The sequence below is a fragment of the Girardinichthys multiradiatus genome, chromosome 4, assembly GCF_021462225.1.
Source record: "Girardinichthys multiradiatus isolate DD_20200921_A chromosome 4, DD_fGirMul_XY1, whole genome shotgun sequence".
Taxonomy (NCBI): domain Eukaryota; kingdom Metazoa; phylum Chordata; class Actinopteri; order Cyprinodontiformes; family Goodeidae; genus Girardinichthys; species Girardinichthys multiradiatus.
The window spans coordinates 30,417,271-30,434,988 of NC_061797.1; the positions used below are offsets into that span (position 1 = coordinate 30,417,271).

Below are 17,718 nucleotides of genomic sequence, written 5' to 3' on the forward strand. Positions count from 1 at the left end.
AATAGAACCCGTCCTCAAAGATCTCAAAAAGCAACAAATCATGACCTGGTATTAAGAAATTCAGACGAGATGCACAGATTAAAAAAAAAACACTGACATCTATCAATCTGAAAAGGGTCTCATGGCCATTTGGATGACCTCGGGACTCCAGCAAACCATAGTGAAAGCTATTATCCACAAATGGAGAAAACATGAAACTGTGAAGTGGCCGACCTACCAAAATTACTCCAGGAGCACACAGACTGAGCAGAAACAGCAGCTATGAAAAGATGACAACATTCAAATTGCTGCTAACCAAAAAGAACACAAAGGCCCATCACACATTTACCAAAAACATGGTGATGATCCTGCGAATTGTTTTGGGAAAATATTCTGTGGTTTGAGCAGACAAACAATTGGAACTTTAAAAGATTGTGTTCTGTTACGTCTGGCATAAATCTACAGTATTTAAGGAAAAGAACATGGTCCCTAAAGTCAAACATGGTGGTGGTAGTGTCAGGGTCTGGGGATGCTTTGTTGCTTCAGTACCTGGGTGATTTTCTGTTTTTGGTGGGAGCCTCAATTATACTCTCTGCCAAAACATTTTAAGGTAAAATGTCTGGATATCAGTTTGGGACGTCAAGCTTAAGCACACTTCGGACATGCGGCAAGACAACAATGCAAAGCATACCAACACGTAACCATTCATTTCTGTGTGGGAGTGTGTTCAAATGTGAATATGTACCTACATGATGCAACAAGTAAACGCACTTCCCTTCAAGTGTTGTCACTATGTGCCATTTGGCATTTAATATATTGCTGTCCTGTCCTTCTCTCAACGAGCAGCAGCATGAAAAATGGGAGAAGGAGAAGAATGAGATGAAGGGATCTCACAATTATGAATCACTGAATCACTCAGCAGCAGTTGGTCAGTTCTGTTCCTGTCTTTTCTCTGTTAGTCATCAGGGAAATGTGTCTAAAAGGTTCCCTGTCTAGATCTTTCTTTTACTTTCAAATAAGGTTTTAGTTTCATCACTTTAAACTCAGGGTGAATAACAGTATTTGTTAATAAGTAATGAATATCTCAATGGTGGAGGAGGTCCCTTTGTGCAAAGTGTTTTTTTATTATTGTTGATGTAAGAAATCCCCTTTGGAGGTACTTTTACCATCTAATGTAAATATTCCTGGTCACTATGATTAGGCTTTTTTTCCCCCCAAAATGTTCCTATTAATTGAATAAAGCAGTTTAATTGTAAATGTGAATATTGTTCTCATTTGAAGCCAACATAAAAAATTACGTTAAAATATGTTTTATGTTTAGACATATGGAAATGTACCTATTTTAACAATACTTAAGTTTTTTAACTCATTCAACAAAACATTTAAAGCTGAAAAAAAGTAGTAGGTTTAAAAAAAAAAAAACTATTTGAGGTGAGGAATACATTAGAAGACTGTTGCATTTTCTCCTACTTAAAATGGCTAGAATCAAATAAGTGTATCACATCAGGTGTTTATTATTACAACATTGTTACTTACCATTCTAAAGGTTTGTCCTGTTTAAACATTTGTGTGCTCCTGGCTGGGGAGTGAGGGTGATACCATGGTGAGATCGAAACATCTGTCTGAGGCCTATAGAGAAAAGATTGTACTAGCTTATGAGTCTGGTAAGGGATTTAAGGAGGTCCCAAAAGAGCTTGAAATCAGGAAAAAAGTCTACAAGTGGAAGATGAACAAAATAAATACCTGCATCCCCAGGTCTGGCCTTCAAAGCAATTGTCCCCTAAGATTTGACTAAAGTTTTCCAGAGAGATCATACATAGAGACCAGGACTTCTAAAAGTTTTTTGGTCAGACAAGTCTAAAATTGAGGTATTTTAACATTAACAGAAAAAATATTTGTCAGAAACCAAATACAAGGTTCCATGTAAAGAACCTCAAAGAGACTGTGTAGCATGGAGGTAGAAGTGTCATGGTTTAGGAATGTTTCCTGCACCAGGGTCTGATGAACTCACCATCATAGAATCCACAATGAATTTTGCGGTAAAAACATTGACGCTAAAGTAGAACTGGACCCTGCAACATGACAAACACACAGTAAATACACCAACAACTTGCTAAAAACAAGGCACAGTCAAAACCCAACATTTCTCCTACTGAAATGTTTTGGAGTGACTTGAAACAAGTTGTACAAGCAGGAAACCCCTCAAACAAACTGATTTTAAAGATGACAGATGGCAACAAGAAGCATCTCACTGAAGTCACCATTACACTAATATTAGGTGGTAGGGTGTCCTAACTTTTCCTTGCCTAGAAAATATATTGTTGGTATTTTAGTTTAATAAGTATAGCAATCTTAATTGCTGTTGCTTAAATGTAATTTAACAACTTTCTTTTCCAGAGACAAAATAAGATTACACATTGTTATGTGAACATTTCTTGAGGTGCCCAAATGTTTTCACAACTGCAGGACTGCACCCTCTCATTAAATCAAACTCCAACAAAAAGTTAATTTGTTTATTTGTTCAGGAGTTCAGTTCAAAATGTGAAACTCCCATATCATATAGTTTCGTTTACAACTAATAAAAAGTAAAAATTCAGTTTATAAAAATTTTTTATATTACATCAGAGCAGTAAAACCATATCTTTTCCACAGAATGTGTATTATTTTATAAACTCTGCAATCATGGAGAAAACTGATGACTTGACAGTTTTCCAGTAGAGAGTCAATGACACTTTTTCCCAGGGAGGGTTGTCAGCCAAAGATAATTACTAAAGTAGCTGGGTGTTCACAAAGTTCTACATTGGAAAGTTGAGTGAAAGGAAAAAATGTGGCAGAAAAAGTTGCACTTAACAAAGCTGATTCAAGAGGTGGAGATTTGCTGCCTTGACTTCCTTAACAAATCAGCACTGACACAGGTTGAGGTGTTTCCTCTCTGCCACATTGCAATGATGCAGTATTTTAGGTAACATTTGAGTCCCTTATAGTAAAATATCAAGACATATTTTTCAGTGGGTCGACATTTCTGTATTAAAACTCTTTGTTAATTATTGGTCTTATGTAATATTTAAATTTTCTGACAAGTTTTGGGTTTTCGTTAGCTGTAAGCCACTGTCAAAAATAAACTCGCTGAAAATCTATCACTCATTGTAAACTGAATATACACTCCTTAATCCTTCGTGGCATAGATTCAACAAGGTGGAAACATTCCTCAGAGAGTTTGGTCCATATTGACATGATAGCATCACACAGATGCTGCAGATTTGTCGGCTGCACATCATGATCCAAATCTCCTGTTCCACCACATCCCAAAGGTGCTCTATTGGATTGAGATCTGGGGACTGTGGAGGCCATTTGAGTCCAGTGAACTCATTATCATGTTCAAGAAACCAGTTTGAGATGATTCGTGCTTTACGACATGGGGCGTTATCCGGCTGGAAGTAACCATCAGAAGATGGGTACACTGTGGTCATAAAGGGATGGACATGGTCAGCAACAATACTCAGGTAGGCTGTGGCGTTGACACGATGCCCAATTGGTACTAAGGGGCCCAAAGTGTGCCAAGAAAATATTCCCCACACCATTACACCACCATCACCAGCCTGAACCGTTGATACAAGGCAGGATGGATCCATGTTTTCATGTTGTTGACGCCAAATTCTGACCCTTCTCTCCGAATGTCACAGCAGAAATCGAGACTCATCCGACCAGGCAATGTTTTTTCAATCTTCTATTGTCCAATTTTGGTGAGCCAGTGTGAAGCCTCAGTTTTCTGTTCTTATCTGACACACGGTGTGGTCTTCTGGCACTGTAGCTCATCCGCCTCAAGGTTCGACATGTTGTGCATTCAGAGATGCTCTTCTGCATGCCTTGGTTGTAACGAGTGGTTATTTGAGTTACTGGTGCCTTTCTATCAGCTTGAACCAGTCTAGCCATTCTCCTCTGACCTCTGACATCAACAAGGCATTTGCACCCACAGAACTGCCGCTCACTGGATATTTTCTCTTTTTAGGACCATTCTCTGTAAACCCTTGAGATGGTAGTGCGTGAAAATCCCAGTAGATCAGCAGTTTCTGAAATACTCAGACCAGTCCGTCTGGCACCAACAACCATGCCACTTTCAAAGTCACTTAAATCACCTTTCTTCCCCATTCTGATGCTCAGTTTGAACTGCAGCAGATCGTCATGACCATGTCTACATGCCTAAATGCATTGAGTTGCTGCCATGTGATTGGCTGATTAGAAATGTGCGTTAACGAGCAGTGGACAGGTGTACCTAATAAAGTAGCCGGTGAGTGTATATTTGGGTTTTCAATCGAATTGCTGAAATAAATGAACTTTTTAATGATATTCTAATTTAAGGGATGCACCTGTTTTGTGTTTTGTGCAGCCAAGCGTCATATACAGCACACATGTTGGTGTCTCTCATTCTAGTGCAAAAATAGCATTTATTGTGATGTTTAATTAGCTAGAATAAAATAAGTATATGGCATGAGACAACCAGAACAATATTATGTAAGTAATAAAGGCTTGAAAGTAATAATTTGAATCACTTAAAAACATTTTTGATACAGACGGTAGAGAGGAAATATGCTTGACCCACTGTGCAGTTACATTTTAAATATTGGTTTCACACCTGATTAACCAAAGATTTGAAGAAGCAGACATTAACATGTCATAGGCATTAATGTAAAATGAAAGCTTGCTTTTTGGTTAATAGGTGTGGTGAACTAACACTTATCTTGACAAGTTGTAAAAACAACAATATAAAGAGCAATGTAATTTTTAAAAATAAGGGAGGAAAAATCTGATCTGAATTTTAGTGCTGTGATCTGTCTGAAATACTTTCAAAAGTGACCCAAAACTCAACTTGTGCACTGCTTGACAATTGTTGAAAGACAAGCACATGTCAATTTCAGTAAAAATCTTTATTTAAAATACAGTTCACTCAAATAACTGTCTGATAGTAAAACCTATCTGTACTTTTATGCGACATTGCATCCAAAACATTGTGCAATTTCTGTCAATTATTATAAAAAATATTTTCATTTTCTGTAGAAAATACGATGCGATGAAATATTATTTGGCGGCGTTTTACTTCAACACACAAAAAAAAAATCATCTGAAATTCTAAAACTATAAAAACGACGACGAGAAATATTCAGCTTAAAAACTCAACTGCCTAGTTATATAAACCTGGTGCCAATGAAGCTTTGGGGATGTGAAGTATTTATCCCCACCTGTTTGTAATATAATGTCTTAAAATGATAACGTTTCTATGTACCTTGCATAGGTGTGACCTAAATTACATGCAAACCTAGAATGGAAGCTTTTAAACTATCATCGCTTTTAAAGTCCAATTGTCAGGGAATAGATGATGCTCTCTTATCCTCAGTTGTTTTTCAGTTCCCCTTCTCAGTGCACATGAAAAATATATAAAATGTCTGATATGTTGCAAAATGAATGTTGGTGAGATGGTCAGGCAGTGATGGGCATGTTGTCCCTGTAGCACGCTGGCCTCTGGGGAACACTGTAGCTGCACAAGTCCTGGTAGATTCGGGCCATCTGCTCAGTGGCCACATCATCACTCATCTCCACGTTTGGGTTGCTGCTGTAAGGCTGTGAGCGCCGCATGTTCAGGGACTCCAGCATGTGTTGGCAGTTCACCATGGTGATCTGTCGTCAGAGGAGAAGAGAGAAAGGTGTGTTTTGTTGGGTGAAGGCGTCGGCAGTCAATAATCTTCACCAGATTCAGAATTACTTAGCTGTTCTGTTGTGAGTTAACATATCTTACCTGCACAATGATCAGTTTGCTCTTGGCACTGCTAAGGTCATTCAGTTCCTCTCCAAAACACAGTGTCACTGAGGGATCAGGAGCAGGAATCTGACCTTCCTGATAGAGCTGTAGAGCTGCAACATTTGTGACAAAAAAAAAAAACTCCTTTAGATTACCTTATGATATCATCATACCTTCATCATCTCCTGGCTTCGAATAAAAATGTTAAACATTGATTTTAACTCTCATAACCTTTCCAAACATTGAGGCTCACCTTGAAAAAACCTTCCTGTGTCAAAAATCTTGACTACAGAATCCCTCTGGAGTTTCCCAGGCATGGAGCCATACTGGGAGCTCCCATCCCCCAGCCCACTCCAGAAGACGCGGCTCTGGCACAGCCTTTTGATGAAGATACCTTCTTGGTTTGCACGCACCAGCACACCTCTCTCCAGATGACCCAGCAGCTTGCGGGTGACGTAACGCTGCCGGTCATACTCTATAAGCTCTGCTCGAGGGAAGTGAACGCTCTGCATGCTGTCTGAACTGTAGGGGGCGCCATGACCCAGGTGCTGCTGGGGGGAAATCCGGCAGCCTTCTGGATGAGTTACCACTGTGTTGTACATCAGCTTCCCTCCATAGTAGAAACTAATCATCAACTGGGAGAAAGCTAGAAAAGAGAAAACTGGTTTAGAAAAAATAGAAAATATGGCAGTTCATTGATTTTAGAGCATGTCTTAATGAGGAACTATTTACCTGAACTGAGGTTGCCTGATGGCATTGGGTCCTGTTGCAGAGGGAAAGCTGGGAAACAAAAGGAAGACATGATTTAAAGTCACACTTTTACCACAGTGGACACAACCTCAGTGTCATGTCTGTGCTTTGCTGCATCATCAGAAATAACATACCCTTAGCACGATTTACAGAGAAATAATCACTTAAGTCAGCAAAGTTAAACAGGATATTAGTCAATTGTTCCATTGCAGAATTCAACAGACAGACAAGCAAACAGCTTGTATTTAGCACCCACAGCAGTTAGGACAAACGGCTGAGCTTTCCACTGGGGTTATTTTTAATGTAAAATAAAGTCAGTGCCCCAGAAATACTAAACAGTCTTACAAGGTTTAGGGAAAATTGAGATGCAGACCAATAGTTGTCTCAAAGCAAAAACACTTAAAATAATCATCAAGAAAGCAAGTTTTACCATTCATGCTGCTCTGGGACCAATACTCCGGACTGGCCTGAATGCTGCAGCCTTCCTCCTGCAAAAAAGACACACTTCAGTTTACATTTGCAGGTGGTATAGAACAAAGGCAGTAGGGTAGCCATACTCAGTGCAACAAGTGTTGAGAGAGGCAAATGCAGGTGACACTGAAAGGAAAAAAGTGTCATAAAAGCTGAAAAATGCCTAGAGGTGATTAACGTGAGAGCATCAAGAAGCAAAAGCAAGCATGAAGATGAACTCTTTGAAAGGAGAGGCGTTAATGTACCTCTTTAATGAGCTCCTCTATTTCTGCAGGACTGCAGTCCATATCTGTGAGATCACCAGAGCTGGTGGTACCTGTCATTGGCATCACTGGTACTTTACCATCTGAGGGTGAAGGAAAAACACATTAGGATTCTGTTACGATTTTCCAAAAAGGCATTAATTATACAAAATCATGACATGTTAGCAAGTTTAAAGGAAAACCCACGCTTCTGCTCCTCTTCAGGAACGATGCGATACACCTTGTAGGGCTCGGAAATGTCCAGCTGTGACCTCTCAGTCACTTCCTCAAAGTCAGGACTTTTGTTGAGGGCACAGCGGAGTCTGGTCTTCCATGTTGCTGGCTCAGCTTTGTCCCCCTCCTTAAACTTGCCTTTAAATACAGCCCAGGCCTGTGGAGGCGGCAAGAAACAAAAATGTCAAGGAAAGTGTTAAGAAAGAAAGAAAGAAAGAAAGAAAGACTTTTCTAGTTTGATTAGGCTACAAAAGAAGGACACACAGAAAGCAAAAGTTCTCTCGAAAATCAATGAAGCTTTTGTTTTACGCGCAGCGCGGAAATAAAAAAAAAAAAAAAAGCCTGTTTCCAGAGAACTCAAACCTTGAAAATGGATGCGTCAATTTCTTGGTTGTAATCCTGCTTTCCTGCGTGTTTCCACGGAATTCTGAACATGGTGCGACTTTCATCCTCCCACTGCAGCCCAGAGTACTGTGCGCTTTGGATCTGCTCCATCAGCCACTGCTTCAATCTGCGACCTCCTGGGTTTGACATCTTGACAGCGCGTCTTTTACCTCAGATTGTTCACTTTCACCTAAATACAGAAATACATAAATGAATCCCATCACTCTATTAGGTGTTACTAAAACTGAATCTCTTAAATGAACGCTTGTAAGTACCATCTTTAAACTTTAAAACCAAAAGTAAAATCACTTACAGTCAAACAGTCTGGTGCGCTCCAGGCTCTGTGTGTGATGCTGATTGATGCCTCAGAATAAATCAAGTGCTCTTCCCTGAACAAGCTGTCTGTAAAGTTTGTTGTGCTACATGAATGAAACGGTAGGGGCGGGGGCTGCTAACGCTGCCTCGGTCCGACCAATGAATGCGCCTCTGACGGCCCATTGAGGAAGGCTTCCTTCTCCGAACTGTGGGTATTTACAAGAAATGGCCTGACACAGGCGATGGTTGTAAAGCTGCTGCCCACGCTGAAGGCTCCGCGGACTTTGAGCATATATTAAAAACCGTGAAGTCACAAGTTACAGTGTAAAGTGGGGGATTTCTGCGCGGACGAACGAAGAGGTTGTGCGTTCCTATCCTCACCCCCTGAAATCTAATGTGAAACCGCAAAAAAGAAAGAAAGCAAGCGGCTGCGCTGCCACAGTGGCGCTCAGTGTAAAATGGACCAAAACCAAGTTCCAGATTTCTTCAGAAATATCTATCTGGGTATTCATTATAGAAAAAGATCATTTGAGAATATGCTGTCAGTATAAACAAAGGTAACAAATAAAAGAGGCCTCATAACTGGTATTTGTGTTTAAAACGCGATGTTCCTATTACTTTTCTTCGTCATAAAACATTTCCTCTAAGCTCCTAAACACAGGTTGAATAAATGAAGTTAGGTAAATAATTACTTGTCGATTCATATAGTTTTGTTCAAAATAACAGAAAAAAAAAAGTTTAATGCTCAGAGTTCTTAAGCCTGTTTTTATTTTTTATAAATGCAAATGCATTGGAAACACTGCACATTCCACACAGAAGCAACACTCCCAAAAAAAAACTGATTAAATGTGTTATTACTCACATAAGGTAAGCAGTAAAGGAAAATTAGGCAGGTCAGGAAGTGAAGTACATTCTGCAGTTCCTCTATATTTCTTGGTTTTGCCCAAGAAATGCAGAGGAACACTTGCAATGTCACCCTGCAAGCGTTCCTATCGAATTAAAATCCAAGATCCAAGGAGTCCTTATTTTGCTGAAATACTCATTTCCACTTTGGAATAAGGCAGCATAATCTGTTCAACTAATCTGATGATCCATGATCCATCGTATGTAATAAACAGGCCTGACATCATAAGTCAACGTGTTCTTTAGTCATTTTTCTATAATTTGAGATCCTTTTAGCTGAGCAGCCAATCATTTTCTGCACTATTTTATGTTTTCCTCTTTCCAATCAACTTTTAATGAAAGCAGGCTTGTCCTCTGAACAATGTATGGAACGACATATTTGTACACTATAACCAGCATGTACAAGAGTTGCTGCCTTTGTCCTCATATATGGGCCAACAGTTTATTTGGTTGGTTACACTGCTATCATTTAAAACTCAAATTTTTCAGTTAACGATTATGATACATAGAAACAGCAACAATGACTGCTGTTGGTTTTCTATTACTCTACTACACCTACCAAGCCATGTAGAAACATCATTTCTAAAAACAGTGTTTTATTTTGTTGGTGATACCGGATGGATCTTATTTTGACTGCAACTGTATAACAAAATAGCCTAGCCCACTGATTCTCTAACGTCTTATATCACAACACCACAGCACTGCTTAGTTTTCCAACTACCAACATACTGACAGACATGTTAAAACATCCTTACGACAAGACGTTAGCTTTTTCAGTCTGTTATGTCATAAAAACATGGAAAATGGAAAAAAAGAGAAAATCAGAACAGTTTAAAGGGTGCGATTAAAATGTTCAAGTTTGTAAAATAACCTGAAGGACCCCTTTTTACAAGTTTCTCACCAACATTATTGCCAAAATCAAACGTTATATAAAAAAGTTTGGAAAAAAAGGAAAAAAGGCTTATAAACACTGTTGAAGGTTTTCATCTCATTAAATTTTTCATACTGTACCATACCACCTGTTTTGTGAAGGCAACATAGGGACTGAAAGTACAGTGTTGAGAAATACATTGTTAGATTGTATTGGCAATAGCAACCTGGTCAACAGGCACATCAATCTCCAAATTCCACTGATTTTCCAAGACATGAATAATTTGGGATTGATGTCACTCCCAGATCCAAACTTCAGCTTCAGAGGCAAAATGAGAGTGGCACGAGCAGCAACCAGCACTTGTTGCTCCTTCACTATTGTTCTGCTATGGTTTGTTCTGGAAGTTCTTGGACATTTCTCCACTGCACAAAGTTTTTGATGAAGCAAAGTGCTTGAACAATTTATCTTTCTGCCAGTTAGTTCTTATTAGTCTGAATAAGCAGGCTTTCTCAGATTCAAAGCAGAAATGTCAAACATTTCCAAGATTCAACTTCTGAATTTTAGAGATTTGAATTTGACCTTTTGTCATTAGAGCCAAATATAAGGCATGTTACAGGGTAAAACAAGCAAGTAACAAAACAAAAAGGCAAATGTTGAAATTATTTAACATTATTATGTTTCTATAAAGGCTGCACGGTGGCGCAGTTGGTAGCACTGTTGCCTTGCAGCAAGAAGGTCCTGGGTTCAATTCCTGACCAGGGGTCTTTCTGCATGGAGTTTGCATGTTCTCTCCGTGCATGCGTGGGTTCTCACCGGGTACTCCGGCTTCCTCCCACAGTCCAAAGACATGCCTGTTAGGTTAATTGGTCACTATAAATTGCCCTTAGGTGTATGAATGAGTGTGTGCATGGTTGTTTGTGTGTTGCCCTGCGATGGACTGGCGACCTGTCCAGGGTGTACCCTGCCTCTTGCCCATAGACTGCTGGAGATAGGCACCAGCTCCCCCGTGACCCACTATGGAATAAGCAGTAGAAAATGACTGACTGACTGTTTCTATAAATGGAAGAGATTTTTTATTGATAACCTAAAAACCCAGACAACCTGTTTGATTTGGTGGAATGGGGATTTTCAACAGTTCTTACTTTTGTTTTCTAGACTTACAGTATGTGTAACCGTCTGTTCATCCTTACACATTAAGCAACACTTTCTGGATTTGCTGCCGGGAACTTGCACGTCGAAACATGCCCAGCTGTAGTCATACACATGTTCATAGGATCAGTTTAGTCTGGAGCTACAAGCATTGCATGTGCTTCTCAATAAATAAAAATATTATTAAATTGTTGGTTTATTTCACTGAATACATTAAAATGTAGATTGATGTAGATTGATTACACACTGAGCAATACATAACTAGTGTGATTCTGTAAATTTTTCTTGATTATGGTATACAGCTACTGAAAACTGTTCAGATCACCAGAAAACTTGAATAATACACAAGACCAATTAAAAAGGTACAGTCTCTGCACTCAATATGGGGTCTGGGTTCTCTTGAAAGAATTGCTGCATCAGCGCTGCCTAGCATGGAGGTGATCAACCTGTGGCTCTGCAGAGATGTGCAGGAAGCACAGGTTGCTTTAATGGTGGCCTCCAGTTTGAGTCTGGTGTCTCTCATCTTCCTCTTGACAATACTCCACAGATAGGCCAATCAAACAGTTATACCAAGGTTATAAAAGCAGGTTCTTGTACCATTAGGAGTGTGAGCAGGTGTAAAGTATTGCTGGAAAATTGAGATCAGCATTTTCATAAAGCTTCTCAGCAGAGGGAAGCATGAAGTAGTCATGGTTGCACACTGACTGGAGTTAATCAATCACAGTGGACCAACATTAGCAGATGACATGGCTCCCTAAATCGTCAATGCCTGGATTCGGATCCTCTCCAGTCTTCCTCCAGACTCTGCGGGATTAATTTCCAAATGAAATCCAAACTTTACTTATTTCCTTTCTATGAAAAAACAAATATTGTGGTCTAACCACCCAGTCCTCTGTCCCTTCAGCAAAGGTAAGACCGCACTGCTCCAAATACGCCTGTTTTGATGTGTCCCTTGAAGCTCCGACTCTTGATGCCATCCAAGCCTTGTGGGTTTTACTTCACAATCCTCTAAAAGCTTTAGTTTTTCCTTTTGCTTGTCCACATTTTTCTACAACACATTTTCCTTCCACTCACCTGTCCATTACAATCATATGAACAACTCTCTGTGACCAGGCAGCTTCCTTGGCAATAACCTTTCACGACCTTCCCCTAATTCAAGAGTTATATGCTAACAACTGTAGTCAGCAGCAGTTCCTGATGGATGTTTAGCCCATAGCATAAAATTACTGCATTATTAATAATTTTATGATTGGTGTTTAAAATTATCTGAGAAAACTGAATTTGGGTTACCAACTGTAAACCATAATCATCAAATTTTATATTAAATAAAGCAGTAAATGTGTCCCTCAGTGTGTAACAAATATTTTATTATAAAATAAACTGAGTTTGAATTGAAAAAAAAAACTAACTTTTCAACCAAATTACAATAAATTGAGATCCACCTGTATTAGTTTAGATACTGTACACTCTGTGAAGCCTTCTGGTCTCCCTTCTAGGGTATTTGAAAAGGAAATTACTAAAACATCTTATGTGTGTAATCTCTTCAAATTATGTACATAATATGGCGAGATGATTAAGTTTAAAAAAAAAAAAAAGGGTCAGCTTATAATTGAGCTGGGCCTAGAGCAGGCTGTTACATGCAAGTAACCATCAGATGTCCGATCATATATGATGCTTCAGAGGAAATACATCTCTAATATCCTTATCAGTTCTTTTTGTATTACATGCTTTAACTTGGCTTATACACTCAAACATGTCCCAAAGGTTCAGATTTATTTGCAATTAGGCAATTCTTTATAAAATACAACAACAAAATGAATCATAAACACACCATTAAAACACAGATTTAACAAGAGTCCCATAAAATTCTGCAGGAACTTAAAAAAGATAAATTAAAAGGAAGACAGGTGTTTGGAAAATAGAGGGTAATTACTCTTCAAACTTCATGGAGTTTATTTTACCCCAAATAACATTTTGTAAATGTTAAAACATTTTCAGTGTTTTCAAACCACCATATATTATATGGGGCAATTAAAGAAATCCATTACCAAATGTCACCTTTGGGCTTTATTGTTTGGCTGTTGGTTTTTTTCCCCGCCTACAGCCTGATGATGCGCATAAAGTTAACTTCTCAGCGGGGAAAGTCGGAGTTTGTGGGATCCCCGGCTCACCTAGTTTGTGAAATCGTCATTATTTACACCAGGGTCAGGAAGTTTCACAGCTGGGTCCAGGTACGGGATTTTGGTGGGGGTGGTGTGATCAAATAAAATAAATGTTCCTCTTCTTTTTTTATCCAGATGAACCTAGTAAAATATTTCCATCACATACACTAACCTCAAAAGCTCCAGTTTACTTCTGAGAACCTCAAACTAGTGCATGTAAAAATAAAACATTTTGGTTAAACTTGAGTATTTGATTTTTTTTTTTACAGAGAAACATCTTACAATTAAGACAGCATTAATCATAACTTTAAGGTTGCGGAGTCAATGATAACAAGAAGAAAACAAAGAAACATTTATATTACTCAGTATGGCTAAAGTGCTAGGGTGTTTATCATAAGGCGTCTGTGAGCACCAAAACCCTCTGTAGAGGCAGTGCTTGGTGATATTAGGAATTAAAGTCTGTGGAACATTTCTAAATCAATATCCAGGACTTAAAAAAAGCTGACAAAAAAAAATTATATTTCTGTAATCTTTGCTTTTAGGATTTTCCAAAAAGCTCTAATGTTTTGGAGTTCATTTGTGCACAGAGCAGTAGTTCCAGGTGGCCCTGGGCATAAATTTAGATGGAAAGCAGAGGTTTCAGCTGCTGCCTCCAGGGTCATCGGTGACTACTCCCCGGTTCATCCAGCGGTGGTCCACCCCTCTCCCCTGGCTCTCCTGCTGCTCAGCGTACTGGTTCAACAGAGCTTCCACCTGCTGCTGGTCACTGAACGGACTGGCACGGAAACTGGACTGAAGCCATGCTCGGTACTAGAGACAAAAGAAGCGGGCAATAAAAGGCGTCATTACCTCATGTAATGCTATTAGTGCATCCAATGTTAAACAAAACTGATGTTTTTCTTCAAAAAAAGGGAGCAATGCCTTATTAAACATTTGTATCAGCCTCCAAACCAAGCTAGACAAGACTGGTAAAAGTAGCAAAAATAAAACCGGGAAGTTCTGAATATTTTTGTTGTTTTATTTATTACTTTTTGGATCTTTTATTACGACTCTCCACTGTGTGCAGTTTTAAAAGGGTGTTTTTCCATTTTTTTCAAAGGTAAAATGAATACAATACAACATTCAATTCAATTCAATTCAAAAATACTTTATTAATCCCAAAGGGAAATATACCAATAACATGATTTTTAAAACTAGGACAGGGTGCCTAACTTTGAATTTATAATGGTCAAAAGGATAAACCTAGGCTAAAATATGTTAATAGATGCCCCCCAAATATCCCTTGACCATATGATTCTTCTAATCATCAACAAGCTCCTGGCAGAGTTTTGGCTGAATATCTGACCACTCTTCATAGGAGGGTCCATTTAGATGAGATGGTTTCATGCGGTAGACCCAGCTTTTCAGAATAGACTACACATTTTAATAGGGTTTAAAATGATTTAGCCCGACTTGTTCCATACATTCCGAAAATATATTTAAAAATGTGCTTGGGATCACTGAAACATCCAATTGTGTCCATGTTTCAAACATCTGATCTTAGCAGCCTCCCTCAGACAACAGAAAATCAGTTAGGATGTTTAAGAAAAATCCAAGAACTACCACAGACCGAGCATATTATGAACTACATTATGCTGGAGCACTATGGAGGTTAATTTGTCTCAATATTATTCAATCAAACAAAAAACTAATTTCAATAAAAAAAACAAAAAACTAATCTCAATCAAAAAATATTAAGTTGTGATCAAAACTTTCAGAGTTGTAACGATTATTTTTTTTTTTATGGAATATTTTATTTTGGGGAGAAAAAAAATTGTTTGATAAAACTTTTTTTGATTAAAATAACTCATTTTTTCTCACGAAGAGAAAACAGTTATTTGCAAAACATAAACTTTTATTTGCGCATGTCAAAAATCTTTGGTTACGAGTCTCGCTCTTTTGGTTTTGACGCTCTCTGTTTTTTCTTCTGTAGAGTTGATGTCTCCTCACTGAAGCGACGCTGCAAGCCCTGCAGTTCGAGCAGAGATGCGGGGGATCAGAGTCTATGGCTTTAGTCAGCGCTAACCAATAGGGAAACGTCTTACATCGTTCGTCTTTAGGCCCCGCCCAGGATGTTCATGTTTCCAGGACTCAAAATTCTTTGAGTTCAACCAAAAACAGAGAGCGTCAAAACCAAAAGAGCGAGACTCGTAACCAAAGATTTTTGACATGCGCAAATAAAAGTTTATGTTTTCCAAATAACTTTTTTCTCTTCGTGAGAAAAAATGAGTTATTTTAATCAAAAAAAGTTTTTTCAAACAATTTTTTTTCTCCCCAAAATAAAATATTACATTTTAAAAAAAAATAATCGTTACAACTCTGAAAGTTTTGATCACAACTTAATATTTTTTGATTGAGATTAGTCTTTTTTTGATTGAATATTCCAAAAGTTTGACCACAATTTAATTTTTTGATTGAGATTAGTTTTTATTTTTTTTAATTGAAATTAGTTTTTTGTTTGATTGAATAATATTGAGACAAATTTACCTCCATAGAGCAACAGTGTCACTGTACACAGTGACGTTACAAATAATCAGCCCTTGCACCAAAAATCAACACCTTCAAGCTCGACTGAAATTGCCCACATGGACAAACCAAATGACCTTTCAAAAATTTTTATGGTGTGGTGACACAAAAGTTGAGCTATTTGACCTCATGACTAGAAGTATGTTTAAAGAAGTGAGTACTATACCCACTGTAAAGCATGGTGGTGATAGCATCATGCTGTGGGCATGTTTCTGTGCCAGTGGCACTGGTGCGTCGCTCAAACACTAACAATAAAAACGGAGGACTACCTCCAAAATTGTTCAGCTTCACCTCAAACCATCAAACTTGTGCACCCAATGGTTGGCTTTAAGTCCTTGAAGTGGTATTTTGTTTACTTTTAATACTCTTAAAAATAAAGAATGATTCAAATCAATTATCAAAAGCTAAAAATTAATATGATGTTCATGTCATGAACCCGTGATGAGGTTATGTAAACTCCTCAGTGAAACTCTAGAAGAACTTGAATTCTGTTACAGAGAAGTGTGAATAACCAAAAACAAGAGCATCGCAGTTTTGTTTTTTCTCTTTTTACACAGTGGTAATTTGTGTTATAGTTATCATTCATATCATTTGGAAAACCTTATAAGCTCTAGATTATATTACATTTACTTGCTTTTGTTTTAACAAGTTTCTTGAACATCAAGAGAAGGAACAAAAGTAAGGAGCTCCAATCTCTAAAATGATATCCAGGATTTATTCACTAACTTTGTGACATACTGTATTCTTTGACAAATAAATTGAAGTGAAAGTCATTGTGAAAGCAATACGTTCATCTTGCTAAAATTAGTGTTCTCACATTCATCCAGAAAGCCAAATAGCACATTACAACACTGACTCATTACATCAACACAGCTGTAAAAATGCTGAATTTAAAGAGGGTAGAAGCAGAGTAGATATAACATCAATAGGAATGATCAAGATGTCATCATGTCATCCTGAAATCCTTTATAAATCCTGCCAGAAGCCTGACAAAGCACTTTTAGCTCATAGCTGAAGAAAGGAGTTTGCAGATCAGGATACTTCAAAGGTGGCTCATCTGAGGCAAACAGCGCAAAGTGACACAACTCAAAGCCCCATATTTTACCAGACTTAAACTTATACAGTAAATCTTTTTCTGCAATAATAATAAAAAATAAAAAAGATTCTGGGCATTTAAGCATAAAGCATCAACTCTGAACCTGCTTGAATTGTAATCAAGTCTTATTATCAGAAGGATTTACAATGAAATAACACAACGCTGTAATCAGTGGTCAACTTCTAGAGTGTAATATTGGGCCGCTGCTGTTGTGGCATCTGAATTAACTTAGATCCGCTCTTTTTCCAAATCTATAACTGTTGGAGATGTCAAATAAGGAAGAGAGTCTCCAAGACTTAACACAGATTCTTTAAAACATGTTTGTTGATTTTGGTTCCTGACCTTTTTCTTGTTTAAAAGAATTCCAAACAACAGCGGTTTTAGGGCTTTAATGGGCATTTTAGACCCAGTTTAAGCACCACAGATCCATGTTAACTTGAAATCAAAGTTGTATAGAGACCAAATGGGTAGTAAAAATGTTTTTTATTTTTAAATAAGTGTGCATTAATTCAGTTAGTGAAAAAGAAAATTACTGATGGGTATATGTTAAAAGAAATCAATGGGAAATCATTAGAGAAATTCAATTCAATTCAATTCAAAAATACTTTATTAATCCCAAAGGGAAATTAAATGTTGTTATAGCTCATATTATGAAGGTTTCCTCAAAGAGCTGTTGTAGATGCGGATGGCTGTGGACAGGAAGGATCTCCTGTAGCGCTCCGTCTTACAGCAGATCTGAAGAAGCCTCTGACTGAAGACACTCTGTTGTTGTAGGACAGTCTGATGAAGAAGATGCTCAGGGT

General features: G+C 38.1%; 2 protein-coding genes across 2 annotated transcripts in view; both read right to left on the bottom strand.

The window, feature by feature from the left end:
* Window positions 1-4,885: 4,885 nt before the first annotated feature.
* Window positions 4,886-8,319, bottom strand: irf8 (interferon regulatory factor 8). The gene is made up of 9 exons (XM_047363407.1): window positions 8,168-8,319; window positions 7,834-8,044; window positions 7,444-7,627; window positions 7,240-7,340; window positions 6,954-7,011; window positions 6,506-6,553; window positions 6,027-6,419; window positions 5,771-5,886; window positions 4,886-5,652 (listed from the first exon to the last, which is right to left on the bottom strand). The coding sequence occupies exons 2-9, from the start codon at window positions 8,002-8,004 to the stop codon at window positions 5,455-5,457; spliced, it is 1,269 nt and encodes a 422-aa protein (XP_047219363.1). The 5' UTR covers window positions 8,005-8,044; window positions 8,168-8,319; the 3' UTR covers window positions 4,886-5,454.
* A 4,527-nt stretch (window positions 8,320-12,846) lies between these two features.
* Window positions 12,847-17,718, bottom strand: part of dusp22a (dual specificity phosphatase 22a) — a 29,951-nt gene continuing 25,079 nt past the window's right edge. The window contains exon 7 of the mRNA XM_047364120.1: window positions 12,847-14,064. Within this exon, the coding sequence (XP_047220076.1) occupies window positions 13,894-14,064 (171 nt within the window). The 3' untranslated portion in view covers window positions 12,847-13,893. The remainder of the gene's footprint in view (window positions 14,065-17,718) is intronic.